The sequence below is a fragment of the Siphateles boraxobius genome, unplaced genomic scaffold (assembly GCF_051911475.1).
Source record: "Siphateles boraxobius isolate OS27281-9 unplaced genomic scaffold, OSU_SipBor_1 35, whole genome shotgun sequence".
Classification (NCBI taxonomy): domain Eukaryota; kingdom Metazoa; phylum Chordata; class Actinopteri; order Cypriniformes; family Leuciscidae; genus Siphateles; species Siphateles boraxobius.
In genome coordinates this window covers 11,282,788-11,304,462 of record NW_027508975.1, presented here as the reverse complement: position 1 = coordinate 11,304,462, position 21,675 = coordinate 11,282,788, and the positions used below count along the sequence as shown (strand labels likewise).

Genomic DNA, 21,675 nt, shown 5'->3' with positions numbered 1-21,675 from the left:
AGAGAGATCTCGATATACATAAACATTAAACAAAATGTAGACAAATCCACAGAAGCACATAAAAAAGATCAGTGTTGTTATCTAAACCGAAATATATATATATATATATATATATATATATATATATATATATGTGTGTGTGTGTGTGTGTGTGTGTTTTCAGCGTATAATACAGCATACATTTCAATTTCTAAACTGAAATAACTAAAACTGAAAGAAAAAAGAAAGAAAACCACAACAAAATTACTAACTTTAAAATTTAAATGGAAAATTTAAATAAATACCACTTCAAAAGAATAAATACTATAAAAGTATATGCATGATACTAAATAACACTGAGAAGGCCTTTATTGCAAGAATTTTATAATATGGGCACTGCACAGCACAATCTGTGTGTAAAGTTTAAGAAAACTAGCCTACAGAAAGATGTATTGCAACTTCTGAAATACAACAGGCAAAAGTTATCAAATTGGCCATACATATACAATAACAATGAGGACTTGGAAATCTTTTAGTGTGCAATTGAAGAAAAAAAAACTTTTACACAGTTTTATCTATGAAATAAATGGGATACATCACAGGAAATTCACATTGGCTTTTTACAGTGCTTCATTGTAAAGTAACAAAGAACAATTGTGTTTTATTACAAATTCTGACTAAATATATTAATTAACAGGAAGAATTATAATCAAAACATGAAAGCATTAAATGAACTTCAGCAGACATTTCTTAATCATCATCATCATCAAATCGGATCTTTTTCCCTTGGAATGCTGTGATTTGTGCCTGCTGTTCTTTTCTTTTCCTGCTAGCCTCCCACGAGGGATGAAGGGACTGCTGGGGTGGATTTGACATGTTTCCAGGTGGACCTCTGGGATTCTGGTTCTGATACTGCTCGAACTGTGACCTTCCCCTCCCTGACCCTGACGGTCCCACTTGCCTTTGTCCAGGAACTTTAAAACTCTGTCTGTTAGGTTTGAAAGGAACCATCCTCCTGTCAGCGCCATGGTCCTGGCTTGTATATTGAGATGTTTTCATCCTACTCTCAAGACCTTTCCTCTGGTTCTGGAATCGAGGAGGTATTGACCTGTCATTGTGAGACAGAGACCCATACTTTGCTCTCTGAGAGGAGACGGTGGATTTGGACAAAGTTGAGCAAAACACAGACTTTAATTTTTCTAAGTTTGTCTCATGAGGTTTGCTGGTGGCCTCCTTGTCAGGTTTTTGAAGCTCACTCTTTTTCTCCTCGACTTTATCTTGGTTACTTTTCCGTTTCTTGAATTTGCTCACTTTGCCCAGGAAGAAGTCGTCATCTTCACTGTCTTCAGACTGAGACGATTGCTTACGGAAACGTTCTTCAGTGCTGTCATCGAAATATTCCTTCTCCTCCTCATCATCTGATAAATCACTCTCTTCATCTGCCTCAAGCCTCTTGGTCTCATGTAGGTCTTGTTTCTTTTGTGACATTAAGGTGATCTCCATTTCTTTGTCTGCTCTATCAACGTTCTTTGGCGGCGTAGACTTTGTACTGCTTACAGTTGAAGACTTTTCAGGAGAACTTTGGACATTTGGAGCCGTGGCCTCTGCATTCTGTGATTTAACTTCAACCCCTCTGGAGTTTTCTGAAGGTGTTGTGATGATCTTGGATGGTGGTAATTCAAAAGCATCAGGGTCTTTACTCTCAGTTGGCTCTACAACACCAGACTCATGGATCTCAGTGGAAAAACTCTTTAATTTGTCCTCTACTACTTTACTAACGTTCTTCGGCGGAGTAGACTTTGTGCTGCTTAAAGCTGAAGACTTTTCAGGAGAACTTTGGACATTTGGAGCCGTGACTTCTATATTCTTTGAGTTAACTTCGACCCCTCTGGAGTTTTCTGATGGTGTTGTGACGATCTTGGATGGTGGTAATTCAAAAGCATCAGGGTCTTTACTCTCGGTTGGCTCTATAACACCAGACTTATTGATCTCAGTGGAAAAACACTTAGATTTTTCATCTACTACTTCACCATCCTCCTCGATGTCATCGTTGTCGTCATCCTCTGGTTCCTTATCTTCATTTTTGGACTGCAGCGTGTCCCGTCTGTCAGTGTTTCTCTGCTCAGCTTTCGCAGCCTTAGCTCTTTCTTCTTCGATGGCTTCTTTGACCTTCTGGAGCTTGTTGACGAAGCGGGAATGTGTGATGATACGTGCGATGGCTCTGTCCAGTGGGCTTGACTGAGGGTCCAGTAAAATCTTCTCAAGCTCAGCATTCTCCTGAAGTGCCGTCATGGTCACCTGATCTGGTTTAAGACTCCTTAAAGCCTGGATTTCTTTCAGGATTCCGGCTGCTCTCTCTTGGCTTTCCTTCTCCTCGGTTTCCGGACCCTTCTTCTTCTTCAGAGCAGCCGCTTGCTCTGCCATTTTACTGATGATCAGCACCCTCGTCCTCTTCACTTCCTTCCTCATCCTTATCACCTCAATTGGGACGGCCACTGTTTCAGATGAGTCCTGTAAGAGGCATTTTATTTTCAGAACAATCTTCATGTAAAGAGTTCTTTAGAGTAATGATGTTTACTGCAAGAGTCTAAATCTTGAATAAAAGCATGATGTTCAAAGGAATAATTTATCTAAAAAGGAATATTCTGTCATTATTTACTCATTTTCATTCCAAACTTTTAAGCTATTGTTTTCAGCGGAACACAAAACTGTATTTCTGAAGTATGTACATCAGTTTTGGGATCACGGTTCTTTACAATTTCAGTATAAGGAGAATCCGTTCTGAAATTATTTATTTTATAAAGACAGCAGCTGCAAAAATTCGTATTGTAAAGGTACACAGTGCATATATACAACAAGAATTTTAAGAAGCAAGAATGTTGAAACTCTTATGCTCACCGAGGCTGCATTAGAATGCATTTTAGTTTTTAGCATCATTACTCCAGTCTTCAGTGTGACATGATACTTCAGAAATCATTCTAATATGCTGATTTGCGGTTCAGTAAATATTTCTTATTATAATCAATGTTGAAATCAGTTGTGTTGTTTAATATATTTGTGGAAACCATCATACATTTTTAAGGATTTATTTGATGAATAGAAAGTTCAAAAGAACTGCATTTGAAATAGTAATCATTTGTTACATTATACAAGTCCTTTTTAATTTAATGCATCCTTGCTGAATAAAAGTATTAATTTCTTTCTTTTTTTAAACTTTTGAACCATAGTGTATCTGGACTAAACCATTCTTAACTAGAAAAGTCGAATCTGAACTATTATTTTTAAAGTTTCAATACTTGTTTTAGTATCAAATCCCAGGTTTTCCTTCAAAATATCTTCCTTTGTGTTCAGCAGAAGAAAGAAGTTCGTAAAGGTTCGGAACAACTTCAGGGTGAGTAAATGATGACAGAATTTTCATATTTAAGTGAACTTTTCCTTTAAGTAACCTGTATTTTTTTTTATAGCTTGACCAATTATTTCACCTGTACCAATCTAATCTAAAATAATGGAAGAAACCCCATTTAAAATTACACTAACCTCAACTGTTAATGTTTCTTCCTTCTGACACGGATTGTTCTGTTCTTTTAATGTCTCCAGACTCGTCTTCTGGCTCTCTTGTGAGGAACCATCAATCTCCTCTTGCTGTTCATCTGTGTTTTTGTCACCCTCCTCCTCTGTCAGTTTCTCATTATCATCGTTTGATTTCTCTGAACCAACATCCCCATCATCATCCTCCGCTTGTGGCTGATCTTGCGACGTGACACATTCGGCATTGTCTTTTCCTTGTTTTGCTTTTCTTGCATTTATTCTCTCATCTTTGAAAGCTTTGATGGCTGCTTTTATGCTCTGGATTCTCTTGCTGAACTGTGGATGAGTGGAGATGCGGGCGATGGCCCGCTCAGATAGGCTGGCCTCTTTATTCCGGCACACTTTGTCAAAGCTGATGTCCTTCTGTAAGGCGGCCTTGGTGACGCTGTCAGGCACAACAACTTTCAGCTCATGGATCTCCTCCCGAAGTCTCGCCGCTCGCCTGCGGAACTTCTCCACGTCTGCCTCATTTCCTTTCTTCTTCTCCAGGGCTGCGATCTGACGGGCGAGTTTCCGGATGAGGAGCACCTTCACCCTTTTAACCTCCGGCCTCATCTTGACCACCTCATTACTGAGGTTCAGTACCGCAGGCATCTTTATGTACTTTCTGAAAGCTGGAATGAGAAAAACAACAGGTGGTGTAAGCATGCTAATGAAATGTGATTTTTGTTTTTGGTTGTTTTGATATGTTTTCACATCATGAAGTTATGTGATCTCAACATTTTAAAATTTAGTCTTGGGTTGTTACTTGCTCAAAGACATAAGGTCCTGGTGCACAAAAATACTGCACTGTACCAGTCAAAAAGTATGTAAACATTACTTTATACATTTTAAAGTTTATACATTTTATACACTTTATACAATACATTTTAATGTAATGTGTTTTTTAATGCTCATTAACATCAAGCCTGCATTTATTTGATCAAAAATACTGAAAAAAAAAAACAGTAATATTGTGAAATAATATTACAATTTAAAATAATGGTTTTCTATTTTAATAATATAGTTTAAAAATAATTTATTTCTGTGATACAAAGCTGCATTTTCATCAGCCATTACTCCAGTGTCACATGATATTTCAGAAATCATTCTAATATGGGGATTTTGATACTCATTCATTATTATCATTATTATCAATGTTGGAAACAGTAGTGCTGATTAATATTTTATTGGAACCTGTGATAGGCCTACCTTTTTCAGGATTCACTGATGAATAAAACATTAAAAAGAAGAACATTATCAATCAAAATAGAAATCTTTTCTAACAATAGTAATCTTTACTATCAATTACTATATTAAGCTGCAAAACTCTTTCCAACATTGATAATAAATCAGCATATTAGACTGATTTCTGAAGGATCATGTGTCACTGAATACTGGAGTAATGGCTGATGAAAATTCAGCTTTGCGTCAGAAATAAATTAGATTTTAAAGTATATTAAAATAGAAAACCATTATTTTAAATTTCAATATTTCACAATATTACTGTTTTTTTTTTATTAAAAAAACAGTATTTATAAATATTATAAATAAATCCAGGCTTGATGAGCATAATAGACTTCTTTTGAAAAACATAAAAAATGTGAGATTATGTAATAGCAATTCAATAAATATGATTGAATTTACAAAATAAAAATGTTGTATTACAGAGTGGTAATACTGCATTCATGTTTATGTAGATTTAGATGATCTAATACATTTTCTTAAAAAAAGGTCTGTATGTGTTAAAAGAAAATAATGCTGAGAACATAATTAAATAAAAACAAAATAATCACTTAAATTATTTAACATCACAACAACAAAGCAGGTGAAAATCGCATGGCCAAGTAAAAGGTCTGTGTGCGTATGTTATGTTGTAATAACTGTACAAAATTATTCAACGCAAATTCAATGTTGACATGATAAGACCCGTCAAACCGACACAACTCTGAGTGACTTACACGCTAAACAATCAACCAATCTTAATAAACATAAACATAACTTCTAATTGCATAACTTTTTTTCAAATAATAATTTATTCTCGCGACATGTCCCAACAAATTCTTGTTTCAAGCATGGCTGAAGGCATGTGTTGGAGTGATCGAATGTGCTCTACTTATATACAGAAGGTTTACATAATATGCCACAACTTTTACTTTATTATTATTATGCAAACCTTCAAATCCATAGTTTATGTCGATATTAACACTTACCTCTACAAAATAATAATGAAAATCAAGCAGAAGAGTTGACTGCTCAGGACGCCGCCATCTTGACTTGCGAACGTAGCGCACGACGTCGTTACGTCACGAGCCTTCCAGAATAAAAATGGGAGGGCCTCACGCAGAGTGTTTTTATTTATTTCTTTGTGACTGAAAGAAGGAAAACACTGACATCCTCGCATTGGCGTAGCGATGCGCATCAGTATTAGGACGCTCCCGTAGTTTCCCTCGAGTGTTTGAAGTTACAGGAATCTAAAGGGTGGAGAATGAAGCGGCGCAATGCGGACTGCAGCAAACTCCGTCGCCCGTTGAAACGGAACCGAATCACCGAGGGTATTCACAGCAGGTACGGACAGGGAACCTCACGGCCACTCGACCGCACCGTAATGGCGTCTCTGAACTGAGCTTGGCTGTATGTGAGCTGTCACAGTCAGATACAGAATCAGATCACAGTTCAATGTGATCATTCAACTCCGGCCTGACTGCAGCTTAGACCAGGATACCTCTGACTCCTCTTAGTAAAGCATAATATGTGTGGATGCTGGCTTTTGTGTATCATCCATGGGCTTCAATTGTGCATAATTTTAGAATAATAAGCATTACATTTGGTCCTGGCCATGTTATGAATGTTCTTCAGGTTGTGCAGTTGTCTTTTATAGCCATCATCACTATGTCTTGCTGGAAGATTCAGCTTGTTTTGGATTAATTTATGGTAGCTGGTGATTTTAAGCTGGTCATTGGCTGGCCAACCAGCTCTGAAAAATAAAGGTTCTTTAATGGAAGTGATGTTTACATGAAGAACCTTTAACATCCATGGAACCTTTGTGTTGCACAAAAGGTTTTTTTATATTGTTCAAATGGTTTTCACATGTAAAATATTTATTTTTTACATTTAAGAACTGAAAAGTTATTTGGGGAACCGAAATCTGTCCTTTATGGGTTCACTTTGAAACTCCCCTTTTGGAATCTTTATTTTTAAGAATGTGCCATGTTTTAAAAAAAAAAAAAACCCAGCTTGATCAACATTATTGTTGCTGGTCCAAGATAGTCTACCAGAAACCATAAGCTGCCAAATATGTATGCCACATTATTGTAACGTTTTTGACACCTTCACTCTTATATATAGAGGTGTCAGGTGAATGTAATGAAGGAATCCTAATACGAACTGATTGTTGACTGTTTTCCTTCTAGAAAGATGTGCGGATTAAACCCTGTTTGCAACTTGATGCTGCAAGTTTTGTTTGTTCAACTTCCACATGACATTGTGTTGACTGAAACTTTATATCTGCGGTCCATCTGAAATAAGTTTATATAAACATGCAGTACCAAGATATACTCTGCCAAGACCTCATTTTTGCTGTGTATATTTGAATAGTCTAACATTCAGGATTCCCGCAGTTCGAAAACCCCCTGAAAATGACCAGAAAAGGTCATGGAAATGTCTATAATGAAAATTTCTGTGGTTATGATCTGCATGGATAATTGCATAAGTCTCTTTTTGCACACAAATAAGTTTAATATTTAAATAAAATGTAATTATACATGTATATTTTCTTTATTATTTTAATACATTTTACTATTGATATAATATAAATAAATCCTCCCTAGCACTGAATTTATAAACGCTTATAAATATATAGTAATCATGGATTAAGTAATTGAAATTAATTTATAGAAAGGGTTTGCCTAAGACATGGACACTGATATGTTTTTTGTTTGTTTGTTTGTTTATTTTTTATTCTTATGAATTTCTCTTGATCTGGCAGTACCTTTCTATACCTAAAGTTCCTGGTCGTTTGGGCGCTTGTTCTGCTGGCTGATTTCGTGCTGGAGTTCAGGTTCGAGTATCTGTGGCCTTTCTGGCTCTTCATCAGGAGTGTTTATGATTCCTTTAGATATCAGGGATTGGTGAGTATTTGAATTCCCAGCGTTGTGTACTTGAGTAACTAATGGCTCACTGTCATCTTGGTCCTTTGTAAACCACTCTTGATGTCTTTGAGTGACATGTTCTTCACTGGTTAAATCAATTATTTCTACTCTTTTCTTCTATTATCCCACAGGCGTTCTCTGTGTTCTTTGTGTGTGTCGCATTCACGTCAGACATCATCTGCCTCCTGTTCATCCCCAAGCAATGGCTTTTCTTTGCTGCCAGCACCTATGTCTGGGTACAGTACGTGTGGCATACAGGTAAGTCAACATTGCTCGAGCCCAGTCAGACTTTCCATGATTATCTTTTTAGGAGTGGGGGTACTGACACATTGGAGCTGATTGAATGCTAGAGAATGCTGGGAATCTATTGATTGGATGGGGATGGTGTGTGGTAAGTGTTTTCGAAAGTGATGCTCCATCATGCAACGGAAAAAGTTGCAAGCTTTGCCATAGGCATCCATTGACTAATACTAACTGCAGACATGTGAATCCAGTTGTGCTTCCAGAAACTAAATTTATATACCCAATTCACTTATTATTCAGTGACATAATTCAGGAGCATTCTGCTAAATATTACGCAACTATTCACTTTCCTGGCAGTTGCTAGAGAGGGAGATGTTGAAAGGGCTTTTCTTATGCAAACAATACCATTTAGATCTCTCTGGACTGCCATTCATCTTGAAAATGTTTGATGATTGCATAAAAGAAAACTGAGCAAGTGGCCTGTTTTCTCAAAAATTTTGGGGTTGGGATGATTTTTTTGTTTGTTGAAAAAAGTATCTTAATGCTCATTAAGGCTGCATTTATTTGATCTAAAATACAGTAAAATTGTAATCTTGCAAAATGTCTGTACTATTGTACACTAGCTAAATAATAATAATAATAATCTAAATGTTTTCTATTTTAATATATTTTAAAATGTAATTTATTCCTGTGATGGCAAAGCTACATTTTCAGCAACATTACTCCAGTCTTGGGTGTCACATGATTCTTCAGAAATCATTCTAATATGCTGCTCAAGAAACATTTCTTCTTCTTCTTCTTATTATTATTATTATTATTAATGTTGAAACATGATACTTTTTTCAGGATACTTTGATGAATGGAAAGTTCCAAAGAACAGCATTTATTAGAAATTGAAGTTTTGTAACCTTTATATATTTCTTTACTATCACGTTTGATTAATTTAATGCATCCTTACTGAATATGCTTCCATGTAGAGGTTTACTTTGCTGTTTGAACTCAAGAGTTTAAATTCAAGAGCAGAGATCTTTGATTGATTTTTGTGTGCTCCTGTCATTATATGTCCTTTTCCTGGGTCGATTCAGTTATACCTCAGGAGAGAGGAGGAAAAGAATTGCTGACACTGAGTGATTGTTCCTTGAAAACCGTTTCAATATGCCTTGAGCTGTGACTGTGATTGCTCCTGCTGACACACGACTTGCAGCGTGTTTCAACTAGAGAGGGTGCTTTCAGCAAGCTGGAGTTTTGTTTGCAGCCGAGAGCTTGTTTTGTGAAACCTTTGACGTTATTGATCCGTCACACAATCAGTTGCCTTTTATTTAACCTCACTGATGACCCTAAAGGTCACTAATGGGCTAGAAGTCATTATATTTTGAATAATTATGCATTCCTATATATGCCGTAAGAATGTCATAACTATTAACGGCAAGCTAGAGATCAAATTGTCAACTGTTATACAATGTTTTTCTATTTTCTTCCTTTACAGAGCGAGGTGTTTGTCTGCCCACTGTCTCTCTCTGGATTCTTTTCGTCTACATCGAAGCAGCAATCCGATTCAAGGATTTGAAACATTTTCATGTAGACCTTTGCCGTCCATTTGCAGCTCACTGGTAAGATTTGTTTGATGCATACTTTCCCTCATGTCGTTCCAAACCAATATGACTTACTTTCAGTTATGGAACATAAGAGGAGAAATTATGAAGTATGTTCATGCTGCTCTTTCCAATAAAACAAACACAAAACAGCATGAACTTTCTTCACAACATGTGTTTTTAACTAAGTATGTTTGAGCATGAAAAAGGCCTGCAAAGTTAAAAAGCACAAATTCATTCAAAGTAAGCACTTTTTTGGAGTTCCCTTAAATTCCTCAATTGACCCTTCGCTAAGGCACGCCTGAAAACCGCAACTGGCCAATCGTGTCTTAGCAACCGTAACTAGGCGCTGGAGGTCTGGCAAGCTTTCGAGCGAGTGAAACATGCCGAAGCGTTGTGTGTATGGATTGTGCTAATCTGATACCCGGTATCTTAAAAGTTTGGATGGGGGAGTGGAATTTTTTTCCTTCCCGAAAATCTAAAAGCCAAGAGGAGAAATGATGTGCGTGGATCAGCAGTGTGGGAGACCGGATTAAAAAAAACACATATTGCTTGGAAGTTGGAAATAATGACTGTTCTTTGTTCATAATGCATATATTTTAACGTAAAATAAGACGATTAAAGACAAGACGGAGGCTCACTGACATACTTTAAAATATATTTCAGCATTTCGTTAATCGACGGCCTACTAACGTTACCCCTGACTGAGTAACTTTAACCCAATCTGATCGCGGCTCACCCGGTGTTAGTGTTATTCCACAAAATGTATGGATAAACTGTTTGATATATAATTATTAGATTATTTTCACATTTCACTTACCCTGCTGTGCACGAAAATAGCTGTGTGTTTCCCATTTGAATGGTCAGCATATGAGGCGGCGGCTGCTTGCGCTGGGACTATATAGGCTTTAGCTTCAATTTGAATGAAATTATACGCTAACTGGTTGCATATTATTTCGTGGATATATCGCTCGAATGCATACTGCAGTCCCCTTTGTCTTGCTCTCTCAGATATTTCACATGTTCGCCAAAAATTACTAATTATCTCATTGGGAATGTCTGACACCGGTGCATACACACTGTAATAGACGTGCCAGACACGAAAGCTTGACAGGCGTAGCAACAGTAACTAGGGAGGGCGGGGCTTAGCGAAGGGTCAATTGTAGTCTTGAGTGTTCTTCCAGGAATTTGCACATCACAATATTCCTCATTTAAATATTTCCCGCTCAGGGCATATGCAAAAAAAGGGGTGAAGCCTGGTTAGTGTGTTGAAACTCGCCTGGTTAGTGTGTTGAAACTCGCTGTTATGATATGGCGTGACATTTCCAAACGCGATCAAAGTGGTTGACCAATCACAACACACTGGTCCAGCCAATCAGAGCACACTGCGCTTTTCAGAAGGAGGGGCTTCATTGAGTTCAGAACTAAACCGTTTTACAGACAGACTGGGCAGAGAGGTGCTACAATGTAAATATGTGAAAAATTACTTTGAAAAAGGCCATAATAGGTCCTCTTTAAAGGTTTATGAAATCTCACACCACATAAAGTTTCACAATTGTTTTATTATTCAACATGTAGTAAATAGCTGATGTAACTGTACTACTTATAGCGCAGCAGTCAGTTTTGTATTTGTGAACACACTGTTGGCGTCTCCATAGCAGCACATGGGAGTGTTGCCACCATTTCAAGGTGTCTGTTGAGTCATCACTAGTTGTACCAATCCTTTTTTTTCCTGTATTCTGTAACATGTTGTTCTAACCCTTCCTTTACAGCATTGGCTATCCGGTGGTGACGCTGGGCTTCGGCTTCAAGAGTTACGTGAGCTATAAGATTCGTCTGCGGAAGCAAAAGGAGGTGCAGAAGGAAAATGAGTTCTACATGCAGCTCTTACAGCAGGCCCTGCCCCCAGAACAACAGATGCTTCAGAGACAGGAACGTGAGACAGAGGAGGGTAAGCTTACCATTTGACTATTATGATAATGCAATATCAACACGTGTCACAAATACTAAAAACGGGTCAGTCAAAAATGATCAAGGCATTGACTTCACAACCATGATCTCATTTACCATATGATTGATGACCGTTCACATTCAAAAGTTCGAGGTCAGTTAGATTTTTTTTTTTTTTTAAGGACTTATGAATTCAGAAACGATTGTTCCTTGGTCTTTTGACGCATAAAGGCCCCGCTAGAGTTCTCAACGGGCCTGAAAATTACAACCGACCCGACCCGGCCCGTGGCTTTTAAAGCCCGGACCCGATGTAACCCGACACATCAACATGAATTATCTGCCCGAACCCGGCCCGCGGCCTGACGCCAATTTTCTTTTTTTTCCTTTTTTTCCTCATACACGTATTATCATGACCAGCAGACGGGAATTCAAATCAACCTTTAATGTTCACGTCTTTTAACAATAGCCTACAAACAACTGAAACAAACTTTAAATATATAAATAGGCTATATAGGCTACTAAATATGCCTCAAATAAAAATGTTCTGGACGACCCTGTTTTTTTGCTGTCATATTTCATCATTTTGAGCATTGGACATAACCTGTAGAATTTCCATCAGAATCCAGCACCAATCCAAACACTTTCCAGACCTCTGATTTTCCCACTCCTGTAGTAGCGACGGTGAATTCACCTCCGGCAAGTTACTTTTCACCAACTACATCTTCTTCTCCAGGCTAAAGGCATGCACGCAGCGGCGTCAGGTCTGCCCCCGCGATGCACGTTGCACGCAGCAGCCAGACTTTCTTTACAGTGAACAGCAGCGATGATTGATTTAATAATTTCCTTTTTTTTCACTGAGCGGAAAAGATTAAGCCCGAGGTCCGACCCGACCCGAGTCATTTGCTTATATTTTCTAACCGAACCCGAGGGTCCCGTCGGGTTTGTCGGGCCGACCCGGCCCGTTGAGAACTCTAGGCCCCGCTATACTCACGGCGAAGTTCTTTTTCGTTCTTTGTTTAGGGGTGAAACAAAGTTTTAAATACTTGACCAGCGATATACTGTATCAAACAGTATGCCGCCACACTGCTGAAAACAGCGTTTAGATGAATCTGTAAATATGTGCTGCACGCTTTCCTCTCAATAACAAAATAAACATGCAACAAAATTTAGAAAACTGCAAGAATTTTTAATAAAGCATAAGAAAAGCATCTGATCATAGCACCGTGGATATGTTTGCATGAGCTCTGCAATTCAGCACTCTAGTAAAGTCACACCACGTTTATTTATATAGCACTTTATAAAACAGATTGCTTAAAATCAAGCAGGTTTTATTGATATAATATAATATTTATGATTTAAATATTGCACATTAACTATGTAACAAGATATTTTTCAACATCGGAAGTTTTCAAAACAATGCCACGTTTGTAATGGCAGGGACATTGAAAATTATTTTAATATGAAAAACTGTTACCTAATCATAGCAGTGGGCATTTACTTCCAAGTCTTGAATGCAGGCAGCCTATTAAAACCGAGTGTTGGAAAGAGAGGGTCAACAACAGGATAGAAAATAACTTATTCTAAATTAGGATGTTGTTTTTTATCTAAGAAAATTATTGTGAATTGGACCTTAGAGAATTCTATAAAATTAAAATGCAGTTCATGACCCCTTTAAAAGGAATGTATACTTTTATTCAGCAAGGATGTCTGAATTATTGATCAATTGATTGATAATGTTACAATGCTCTTTTAAACGTTCTGTTCATCAAAGAATCCTGAAAAAACAGTCACGGGTTGCTCAAAAATAGCAGCACAACTGGTTTCAACATTGATTATAATAAAAAATGTTTTTTGAGCAGCAAGTCAGCATATTAGAATGATTTCTGAAAGATCATCCGACCGAAGACTGGAGTAATGATGCTGAAAATTCAGCTTTGCCATCACAGGAATAAATGACATTTTATGTAATTGCATATTATTTTCATATATACAAATAGAAAACAGTTATTTTGAATTGTAATAATTTTTCACAATATTACACATTTTTGATCAAATAAATGCAGTCTTGGGGAGCATAGGAGACCTCTTTTAAAACATATCTTAATGACCCAAAACTTTTGAAAAATAGTGTTTTTGTATTTAATAAATACTATTTAATACTTTTTAACTATTATATGAAACCGTACAATAAACTTTAAATGTTTTACATTTGTTTTACTGCATTGTCACGTGACCTTTGTTGCATGATTTTTTTTTTTTTTACCAAGTTGAAACCAGTTATTGTAAATTTTATTACACAATGTTTGTAATGTTTGGCAACTATCAAAAATATGTTCAAAGTCCTAGTTGATATCACGCTGGGAATGAAAGGATCAAGTTTAGTGTACTCCACGCTGTGTGCTTTGGATGTATACCACACATTTTGCCTAATGTTCCATGCTTGCAGCAGATTTTCATACTGCGCACATTATACATAGTGCAAAAATAAAATCAGTCATATGGTAGTACTAGTTAACTATTCATTTGCATGATGCTTTCCAATTTGTATTTTTCATTTGAAGTCATAGCTGTCAGACAGCATTGCTTTGTAATCTTATCTCTCTTTAATTCATTTGGCAGCCACTTCAAAAGGCATGTCTGAGGCAGACTCTGTGTTAGTGGCTCAGAACGGCTCTGCTAATACCAAGAAACTGCCCATCTCTCTACCTGAACTGGAGTACAAGGAGAAGGGCAAAGATGGGGGGAAAGACAAAAAACAGCAGCAGCACAGCATAGGAATAAACAACAACATCTTACAGACTGTGGATGCTAAACTACAGGACATTGAGTATATGGAGAACCACCTAAACACTAAGAGACTCAACAATGAGCTCGGCGGCAGCGCAGAGAACCTGTTCCTAAAAGAGGAGGTAGGCGGTGGAGGAGGAGGCTCTGCCCCCTCTAAACATTACAAAAACTCCTCCCCCCGTAGCCACAACTCCACCAATGGCAGCGTACCATCCTCCTCATCCAGCAGGAGTGAAAAGAAACAGAAGTGTGCTGGGAAGAACCTTGCACCTCACAGAGATCTGATGGAGAACTGTATACCTAACAACCAGCTCAGTAAGCCAGATGCATTAATGCGGTAAGACTCCTCATGTAGCAACTACTGTGGCCATTGGAGTGTGTTTGTTCTGTTCATTCCCTTTTTCTCTGTTTTTCAGGCTTGAGCAGGACATAAAGAAGTTGAAGGCTGACCTGCAGGCGAGCAGACAGGTGGAGCAAGACCTGCGCAGTCAGATCAGCTCTCTGAGCAGTACCGAAAGAAGCATGCGCTCTGAACTGGGGCAGCTCCGCCAGGAAAACGAGTTACTGCAAAACAAGTGAGAAATCAGCAACAATTAGTTACTAATATATGCCAATACATATTTTAAACCGGGGAGTCTAAGACCCGGTCTCAAATGGTACCCTAAACTCTTCCTACGAGTCTGCAAGTTTGCTGCGTAACGCTGCTCTGACTGTCAGGTGAAAGTCAGTGCAGGCTCAGCAAAAATGCCCATCGAGAATGTAAATCGACCACAAAGCTCGCAAGCACACTTCTGAAACCCAAAATAACAAATGGGACTAGACCGTAAGTGCATATGAAGTGTACCATTTGGGACGGGGCCAAACTTTGATTACCTGGACCACTAGTCTATGGTCTGTTTTTCACTGAGGATGAATTGTCAATTAAAGTCATTTTTAAATCAAAATGGTCAATCACAGCAAACCACAAAGATCAAATCAATTCTCGATAGACAAAATCAAGTTTTACTCAGATATACGGTACAATATGCCAGAAAAGATTATCGCAACTTCCGTTTCATGCCAACTGTAAATATTTCAGATTTAAAAAATCATCATTGATATCACAAATCGATGTGAGGGGTCAGTCCTTTTCAGCACTAACAAATGTAACAGGTTGCAGGTAGGGGCAATAATTTACACCTGCGTAAAGACCATTAGACAAGTGAGTTTCAGTGTAGAAAATAATAAAAGATAAGTTTCCTTTAATCAAAATAAAGCTGAAATGTATACATATTAGATAAAAACTTAAAAATAAAACTAGTGAAAATAGAATTTTCATGAATTATTTCATTTCAACTGATGAAGATAAGTTGAAGTTCTGAAATGACTAAAACTAAAACTGAAATAAATATAAAGCTAAATAGAATTATTTAAAAAAAAGCTTAAATCACTAAAGCACAATACAATTACTAGAACTTCAACTAAAATTAAAATGAAAAATAAAAAGCTAATTCAAAATATTAATAAATGAATATATAATTATAGCTTGGCTAACGTCAGACCGAGGCTCATTGAGAAGTAGGTCTGGGAACCACATGTTCATTTTCACGTATTTGAGGCGTGGTTTACGAATGCCCAGAGCCGTTTATTGGATGCTACGAATGTCTATCAAATGGGCCTGTACGTAGCTCATAGCCAATCGTTTCAATTATACCAGGTGACGTATGTAGAGCGACAGAAATTAGACGAGGAAGAAGACGATGGGTCGGAGATTTAACTAAACTACTTCGAACAATATCTAAGGCTGCATCGAAAGGTAACTTCGCGTCTGCTGCCATGTTGGATCCATAGGTATAAACAAACTGCTTCGGTGTGTCGCATAGACGTCGTCATCGTCTTGCTGCTCCCTCCCCGTTCTGTGATTGGTCCCCTTGCTGAGTCGAAAATCTGTTCCATGGAATCCAGACTGCCTAGCAGCGTGAATAAAATTGTGCCGTGCGCAAGGCAGCATGGGGAAACCCAGGCTAATATAATTAATGAATTGGTTATAACTGAACAGTTAGAGGTCCAGGTTTTCTTTCTTTTTTATCTTTTGTTTTTCTTTTTTTCTTTTTTTTTGACCAGTAAATCCTATCCCATCATTTTTTTGATAATGAATTTTATTAGTATAGCTCCTTTTGTACTTAAAATCTAAAATTTAGAAAAAGTTTGGACCCCAGTTTAATGCTAATAACTATCTAGTCTCTTTTTTGTGTGTGTTAACACCTGCATTCTTATCCTAAGATGCTCATTTCCATCTCTCTACCTGCAGTTGTTTGTGCCAGTGTTGATTTTGTGCTTCTCTGTCTTAGACTTCATAACGCTGTTCAGGCCAAGCAAAAGGACAAGCAAATGATTGTGCAGCTTGAGAAGCGGCTCAAGGCAGAACAGGAAGCGCGGGCCGCAGTGGAAAAGCAGCTTGCAGAAGAGAAGAAAAGAAAGAAGATGGAAGAGGCTACAGCCGCACGTGCTGTCGCTCTGGCAGCTGCCTCCAGGTGAGACATGAATAACTTTTAGAAATCATTCTAAAATATTCCCCATATACTTTTACTATTTTCTGTGGAAAATACCCTTTAAATGATTATTTGGTGCTCTGTGTGCATTTATGTGTCTTTGGTTATGCCTTTGTACTGGTGGGCTTCACTTTCGCTTCCATTCACAGAGGGGAATGCACAGACTCGCTGAGGAGTCGCATACGTGAGCTGGAGTCAGAGTGCAAGAAGCTCATGCACGACATGAAGCTAAAGGAGGAACTAATCCGAGAGCTAGAGCTCAAAGCGCAAGTAAGACAGAACCCCTGCTGACGTGGTGCTTACCCAAGAGCAATAGTATATATATTTTTTTAAGTTAATGTGTAATTGTCCAAGAAAATTCTATACGTTTAGACCTTGGACTTTTTTACTTCTTTTACTGATTTTACTGTAAATGTTTAAACTGTACCTACACACGGCCGCCGACTTGAGCTGCAAAGAAGCTCTGGCCGCCCTGTCAAGGACGCTTGTCAAAAAGTACGGGGGCGGTTGTTGACGCTTTGGCTGCTTTGACGTAGCAGCATTCTATGTTCGAGAGAAGTGTCACAACATGAAATGTAAACTGAAAAAACAAGCAATACATTGACACTAGAAACCTTTTATAATGACAGCATTTTTATACCGTTTTGGTCACATTTGGTCAGAAAAAAAAAGAATAATTAGCTATTATTATTATTATTATTATAATTATTATTATTATTATTATTATTATTGAGGAAGCCCATGACCGCACTGTACCACCATGGCCGGACAGAGACAAATTTGAGTATCTATCAGAAACAGTTTAAACCTAAAATGTACCGCGGAATGGACATGACAAAAGCTGAAAGAATGAATGAAACTGGCGGTAACTTTATGGCGGGCCAGATGTTGTAGCTGTAAAACTCCCGTTTGACACAACTCATTAAAGGTGCTTTAAGTGATGTTGGGTGACGTCACTTCTTGTTGACGTTCGAAGTATTGTCAAACAAAACGGAGGCTAGCTAGACCCTCCCTCGCTCCTCATCCGTGCACTTACCTCGAACCCCTCCCCCAAATCCTTCTTGTCGGTTATTGGCTGGAACAATTTATGTTTCGTGGTGCGGGTTAGCCCAGTTTGTTTTTGTTGCCGTTTTTGGAGCCTGGGGTGTCTGCAGAGACCGCGTTTTTTTTACCGTGTGTTCAGGGGACAGGCAGCTAGCGGATAGTGAGGAGATGTTTGCTGTATGTGACAAAATGTTTTGGCCTAAAAAACGTGTGACATCGCTTAGCACCTTTAATGCATTGCACTAAAATGCTTCTTCTACTTTTAATTACTTTTGCACATTTAATAAGGGTAAAATGATCTGCAAACAGATCGTACCATTCACATCAAGCAAGGAAGACTAGCATGCTACGGTGCACTGATCAATGTTGTGCAATTATTTCCCTCCTAGTGAAAAATATTATAAATCATCAGAACGCACTTCACCAACTCACCGGAGACACCAACTATCCCATCTATTTTATCCCATGCCTAGTTCTTTTGTAACTGGTCCCTATATGCAAACAACGTCATGTCATATAAATGATAGGAAACCCAGCAACGGTGATGATTAGCTCCTCCATTTTCTCGGAGCTAATGTTTTGGTAGGAATGAAAGTTTACATCGTATGTTTCTCCGGAATCAGCCAGCACGAAGGACGCCTATATTCCGTTTGGTCGCTGCCGTTTTGCCGCTGAACCGTTTCATAGCTCATTACCATAAAGTTGAGCTACTTTCAACTTTCTGATTGAAGCTCTGGTTGCTCAAAACGCAACGCCGATGGATTTGAAGCTTCTTGCTGCTGAGAGAAGCCAGCTTCCATTGAAAATGAATGACTTCTGGTAACTTTGGAAGCTCAAGTCGGCGTCTGTGTGTACGTACAGCAAGTAAATGATATTGATTCCTGGGACAAAATGTTTGATCTGATTACCCTGATTCATAGGATAAAATGTTTGGTCTGATTTTGCCTAATTCCTGGGACAAAATGTCTGGTCTGATTTGGCCTGATTCCTTAGCCTTAGACAAAACATTTGGTCTGATTTGGACTTATTCCTGGGACAAAATATTGGGTCTGATTTGGCCTGATTCCTGGGACAAAACATTTGCTCTGATTTGGCCTAATTCCTGGGACAAAACATTTGATCTGATTCCTGGAACAAAATGTTTTGATTCCTGGGACAAAATGTTATGATTTGACCTGATTCCTGGGACAAAATGTTAATCCTCTACACAATATGCGGCAAACTCTTATTCTAGTCTGGAAGCAGAATCACACCGTTCAGGTGAAGAAAAAAAAAAATCTCACCCTACAGTTTTCCCCTACCTTTCACACAGCAATTACATCAAATTATGGGCGTTAAATAAGTTGTAAATGTTGTTTCATATTGACCGTTTCAAATCTTTTCTACAACCTTAAAAGTACCTTCATATGCTTCCTCGCCTCTTTGTTTCTCTGTGCAGGAGCTGCGTAAATATAAGGAGAACGAAAAGGACACGGAGGTTCTGATGTCAGCACTGTCGGCCATGCAGGACAAGACCCAACACTTGGAGAACAGTCTGAGTGCTGAGACCAGAATTAAACTGGATCTCTTCTCAGCACTCGGAGATGCCAAGCGACAGCTAGAGATTGCTCAAGGTCTGCCTTTTTCCTGTCCTGATAGAGCTTTATATTGACAATATTTCTGCTTCCACTCTCACTAACCTATAGTCTTTTTGCCCTGCTTGCAGGTCAGATTTTGCAGAAGGATCAGGAGATAAAAGAGTTGAAGCAGAAGATCGCAGAGGTCATGGCGGTCATGCCCAGCATCACCTACTCTGCAGAGACCAATAACATGACCCCTGTGACCCCACATTATTCCTCCAAGTTCATGGACACCAGTCCTTCCAGCTTGGACCCCAATGCCTCCGTCTACCAGCCGCTCAAGAAGTGAATGTTCACACACGTCGTCCACTTCGCTCTTTGATTTGTCTAAAAGTTCAGTATGCAAACCAGTGGGATGGGGTTGTATTTTTGTTTGATTTACCCCTCCTCTGTTAGTATGACTCTTCTTTGTTATTGCTAATATAAGTGGAGGATTAGAAGGGAAAAAATGGATGTCACATTAACAAGAACTGCCCTCCTGGTGTTTAAGGTTATTTTTGAAGCTCTTAGACCTAAGTTATTTTCTTGATAAGGGCACTTCAGCCTGTTGTGGTTCTTTTGTCCTCCTATATCTGTTTTGTGAGGTCTTAATGACCTTTTATGATTTTATTAGTACCACCTCATCTTTGTGTTGAATCTGAATCGTTTTATGTGCCAGAAATGGTGGCATGACTTCTTTTACTTCCCTGGTGTAAGCGTACATATTTAAGTTAATTGAATGTAACAAGAAAATGTATTGAGATGGAGCACAAGTATTAGTGATGGAAAACATGTTGTGTTTGTGATTAAGAATGCAGTTCAGTTTAATTATGACCATAGTATTGTACATCTGTTTTCGGGGAGGTAAAATTTATTTCGATACAGATGTTGGATCTGAATTAGATATTTTTTTTTTCCACATTTTTCGTCCCTCCTAATGCTGTTTTTCGAGATGGCGAAGACACGAAAAAAAACCCCATCTGTTTTAAAAAGGGACTGATCTTCACATTGTATTTGTGGACAAAAATGCTGCATAAATATTTGGGAATGTTGTCGTATTTTGCGGTCAATGCAAGTCCTTTTTGTTACCGGACAAAATAGAATTTAGTTGAAACCAGTTGAAAAACTGAACATATGATGTCTTGTTTGCCAGTTGTTATGTTACACAGTGCCTTGAAATATCTTGTTTAATATATTCTCACACACTTCCCATGCCATATTCAGCCACTCCTAGAATCCATCTGATTGGTCAGCATACCATGTTACCTGTTATTCCCAAGTGTGGCATTTAAAATCATCTGGCCTCTTGCTGGCATGTGTTTTGTCGGGGGTGGAACACAAATAACAGCAAGCCCACTTTAATCCACTAGTTATCAGTGTTCGATTATTTCTGTCTCTAATTTGCATTAACATGTTCATTGCATTTTATGATATTTGCTGAATGGTTCGATTTTGGTCAAATGTGCCAATTTTTTCACCCCTCCACCATTTAATGTCATTGAAGATAATGCAAACTATACATGCATCATTTTATAGAGCTCTCATTGCAGATAACATCTAAAATCAATCCATTAATGCTTCATTACAAAGTTCTACTTCACATTTCTTCTTCATTGGTTTAAGGATTGTGTCAAGTTCCTGGCAGAATATGCCTGTTTGGTTTAGTCCTTGTTTTACAACAAGGGTTTCTTTTTTATTTGTCTACCTTGGGAAAGTATTACTGTGGATTGCATTTGGTGTTTTTATGGTAAACTTTGTGGAGAGTAAAGAACACGCCTTTGTTTCTCATTGTTTGGATTTTTTAAAGAACCAAGCTAAAGTGTGTGTGTGTGTGTGTGTGTGTGTGTGTGTGTAGGGGAGTAAAATACCTTATCACTGTACTTGCTTTGAGGAATTTGCACTTTATTCAAGTATAAAATTCAATATATAATTTTAATGCTAGATTTAATTGGCTCCAAGTTTGATTGTTCGTCTTTGTGAAATCGAACCATAGAAAGTTTTTTTTTTCATTAACTTAAAGAAAAACAATCTATATAGAGATTAAAAAGCTAACAAAATTACTAAAACTTTTAAATCAAAATGAAAACAGAAAATAAAAAAAATATAATTCAAAATAAAAAACAAAATCTACAGCAGTGATTCTCAAACAGGGGGCCCGAGACCCAATAGAAACCTTCTGGGGACCACATGATGACTTAAAGTTATTCAAATGAATACTTTATTATGAATCCAA

The 21,675-nt window shown here is 38.0% G+C and overlaps 2 protein-coding genes across 2 annotated transcripts; one reads left to right on the top strand and one right to left on the bottom strand.

Moving 5' to 3' along the window:
* Positions 1-330: 330 nt before the first annotated feature.
* Positions 331-5,876, bottom strand: srfbp1 (serum response factor binding protein 1). The gene is made up of 3 exons (XM_077196391.1): positions 5,760-5,876; positions 3,517-4,181; positions 331-2,490 (listed from the first exon to the last, which is right to left on the bottom strand). The coding sequence occupies exons 2-3, from the start codon at positions 4,159-4,161 to the stop codon at positions 730-732; spliced, it is 2,406 nt and encodes an 801-aa protein (XP_077052506.1). The 5' UTR covers positions 4,162-4,181; positions 5,760-5,876; the 3' UTR covers positions 331-729.
* Positions 5,877-5,978: 102 nt separating this feature from the next.
* maco1a (macoilin 1a) lies at positions 5,979-21,230 on the top strand. The gene is made up of 11 exons (XM_077196392.1): positions 5,979-6,114; positions 7,535-7,676; positions 7,829-7,955; positions 9,427-9,550; positions 11,305-11,483; positions 14,102-14,606; positions 14,686-14,844; positions 16,600-16,782; positions 16,950-17,070; positions 19,283-19,457; positions 19,550-21,230. The coding sequence occupies exons 1-11, from the start codon at positions 6,035-6,037 to the stop codon at positions 19,750-19,752; spliced, it is 1,998 nt and encodes a 665-aa protein (XP_077052507.1). The 5' UTR covers positions 5,979-6,034; the 3' UTR covers positions 19,753-21,230.
* The last annotated feature ends 445 nt before the right edge of the window (positions 21,231-21,675 follow it).

Bases quoted from the DNA above. Each gene is read 5' to 3' on its own strand.
- srfbp1 (XM_077196391.1), bottom strand. From the start codon at position 4,161: ATGCCTGCGGTACTGAACCTCAGTAATGAGGTGGTCAAGATGAGGCCG. The intron at 2,491-3,516 runs GTTAGTGTAATT...TGCCTCTTACAG, and splicing joins AAGAAACATTAACAGTTGAG to GACTCATCTGAAACAGTGGC.
- maco1a (XM_077196392.1), top strand. From the start codon at position 6,035: ATGAAGCGGCGCAATGCGGACTGCAGCAAACTCCGTCGCCCGTTGAAA. The intron at 7,677-7,828 runs GTGAGTATTTGA...ATTATCCCACAG, and splicing joins CCTTTAGATATCAGGGATTG to GCGTTCTCTGTGTTCTTTGT. The intron at 17,071-19,282 runs GTAAGACAGAAC...TTCTCTGTGCAG, and splicing joins AGCTAGAGCTCAAAGCGCAA to GAGCTGCGTAAATATAAGGA.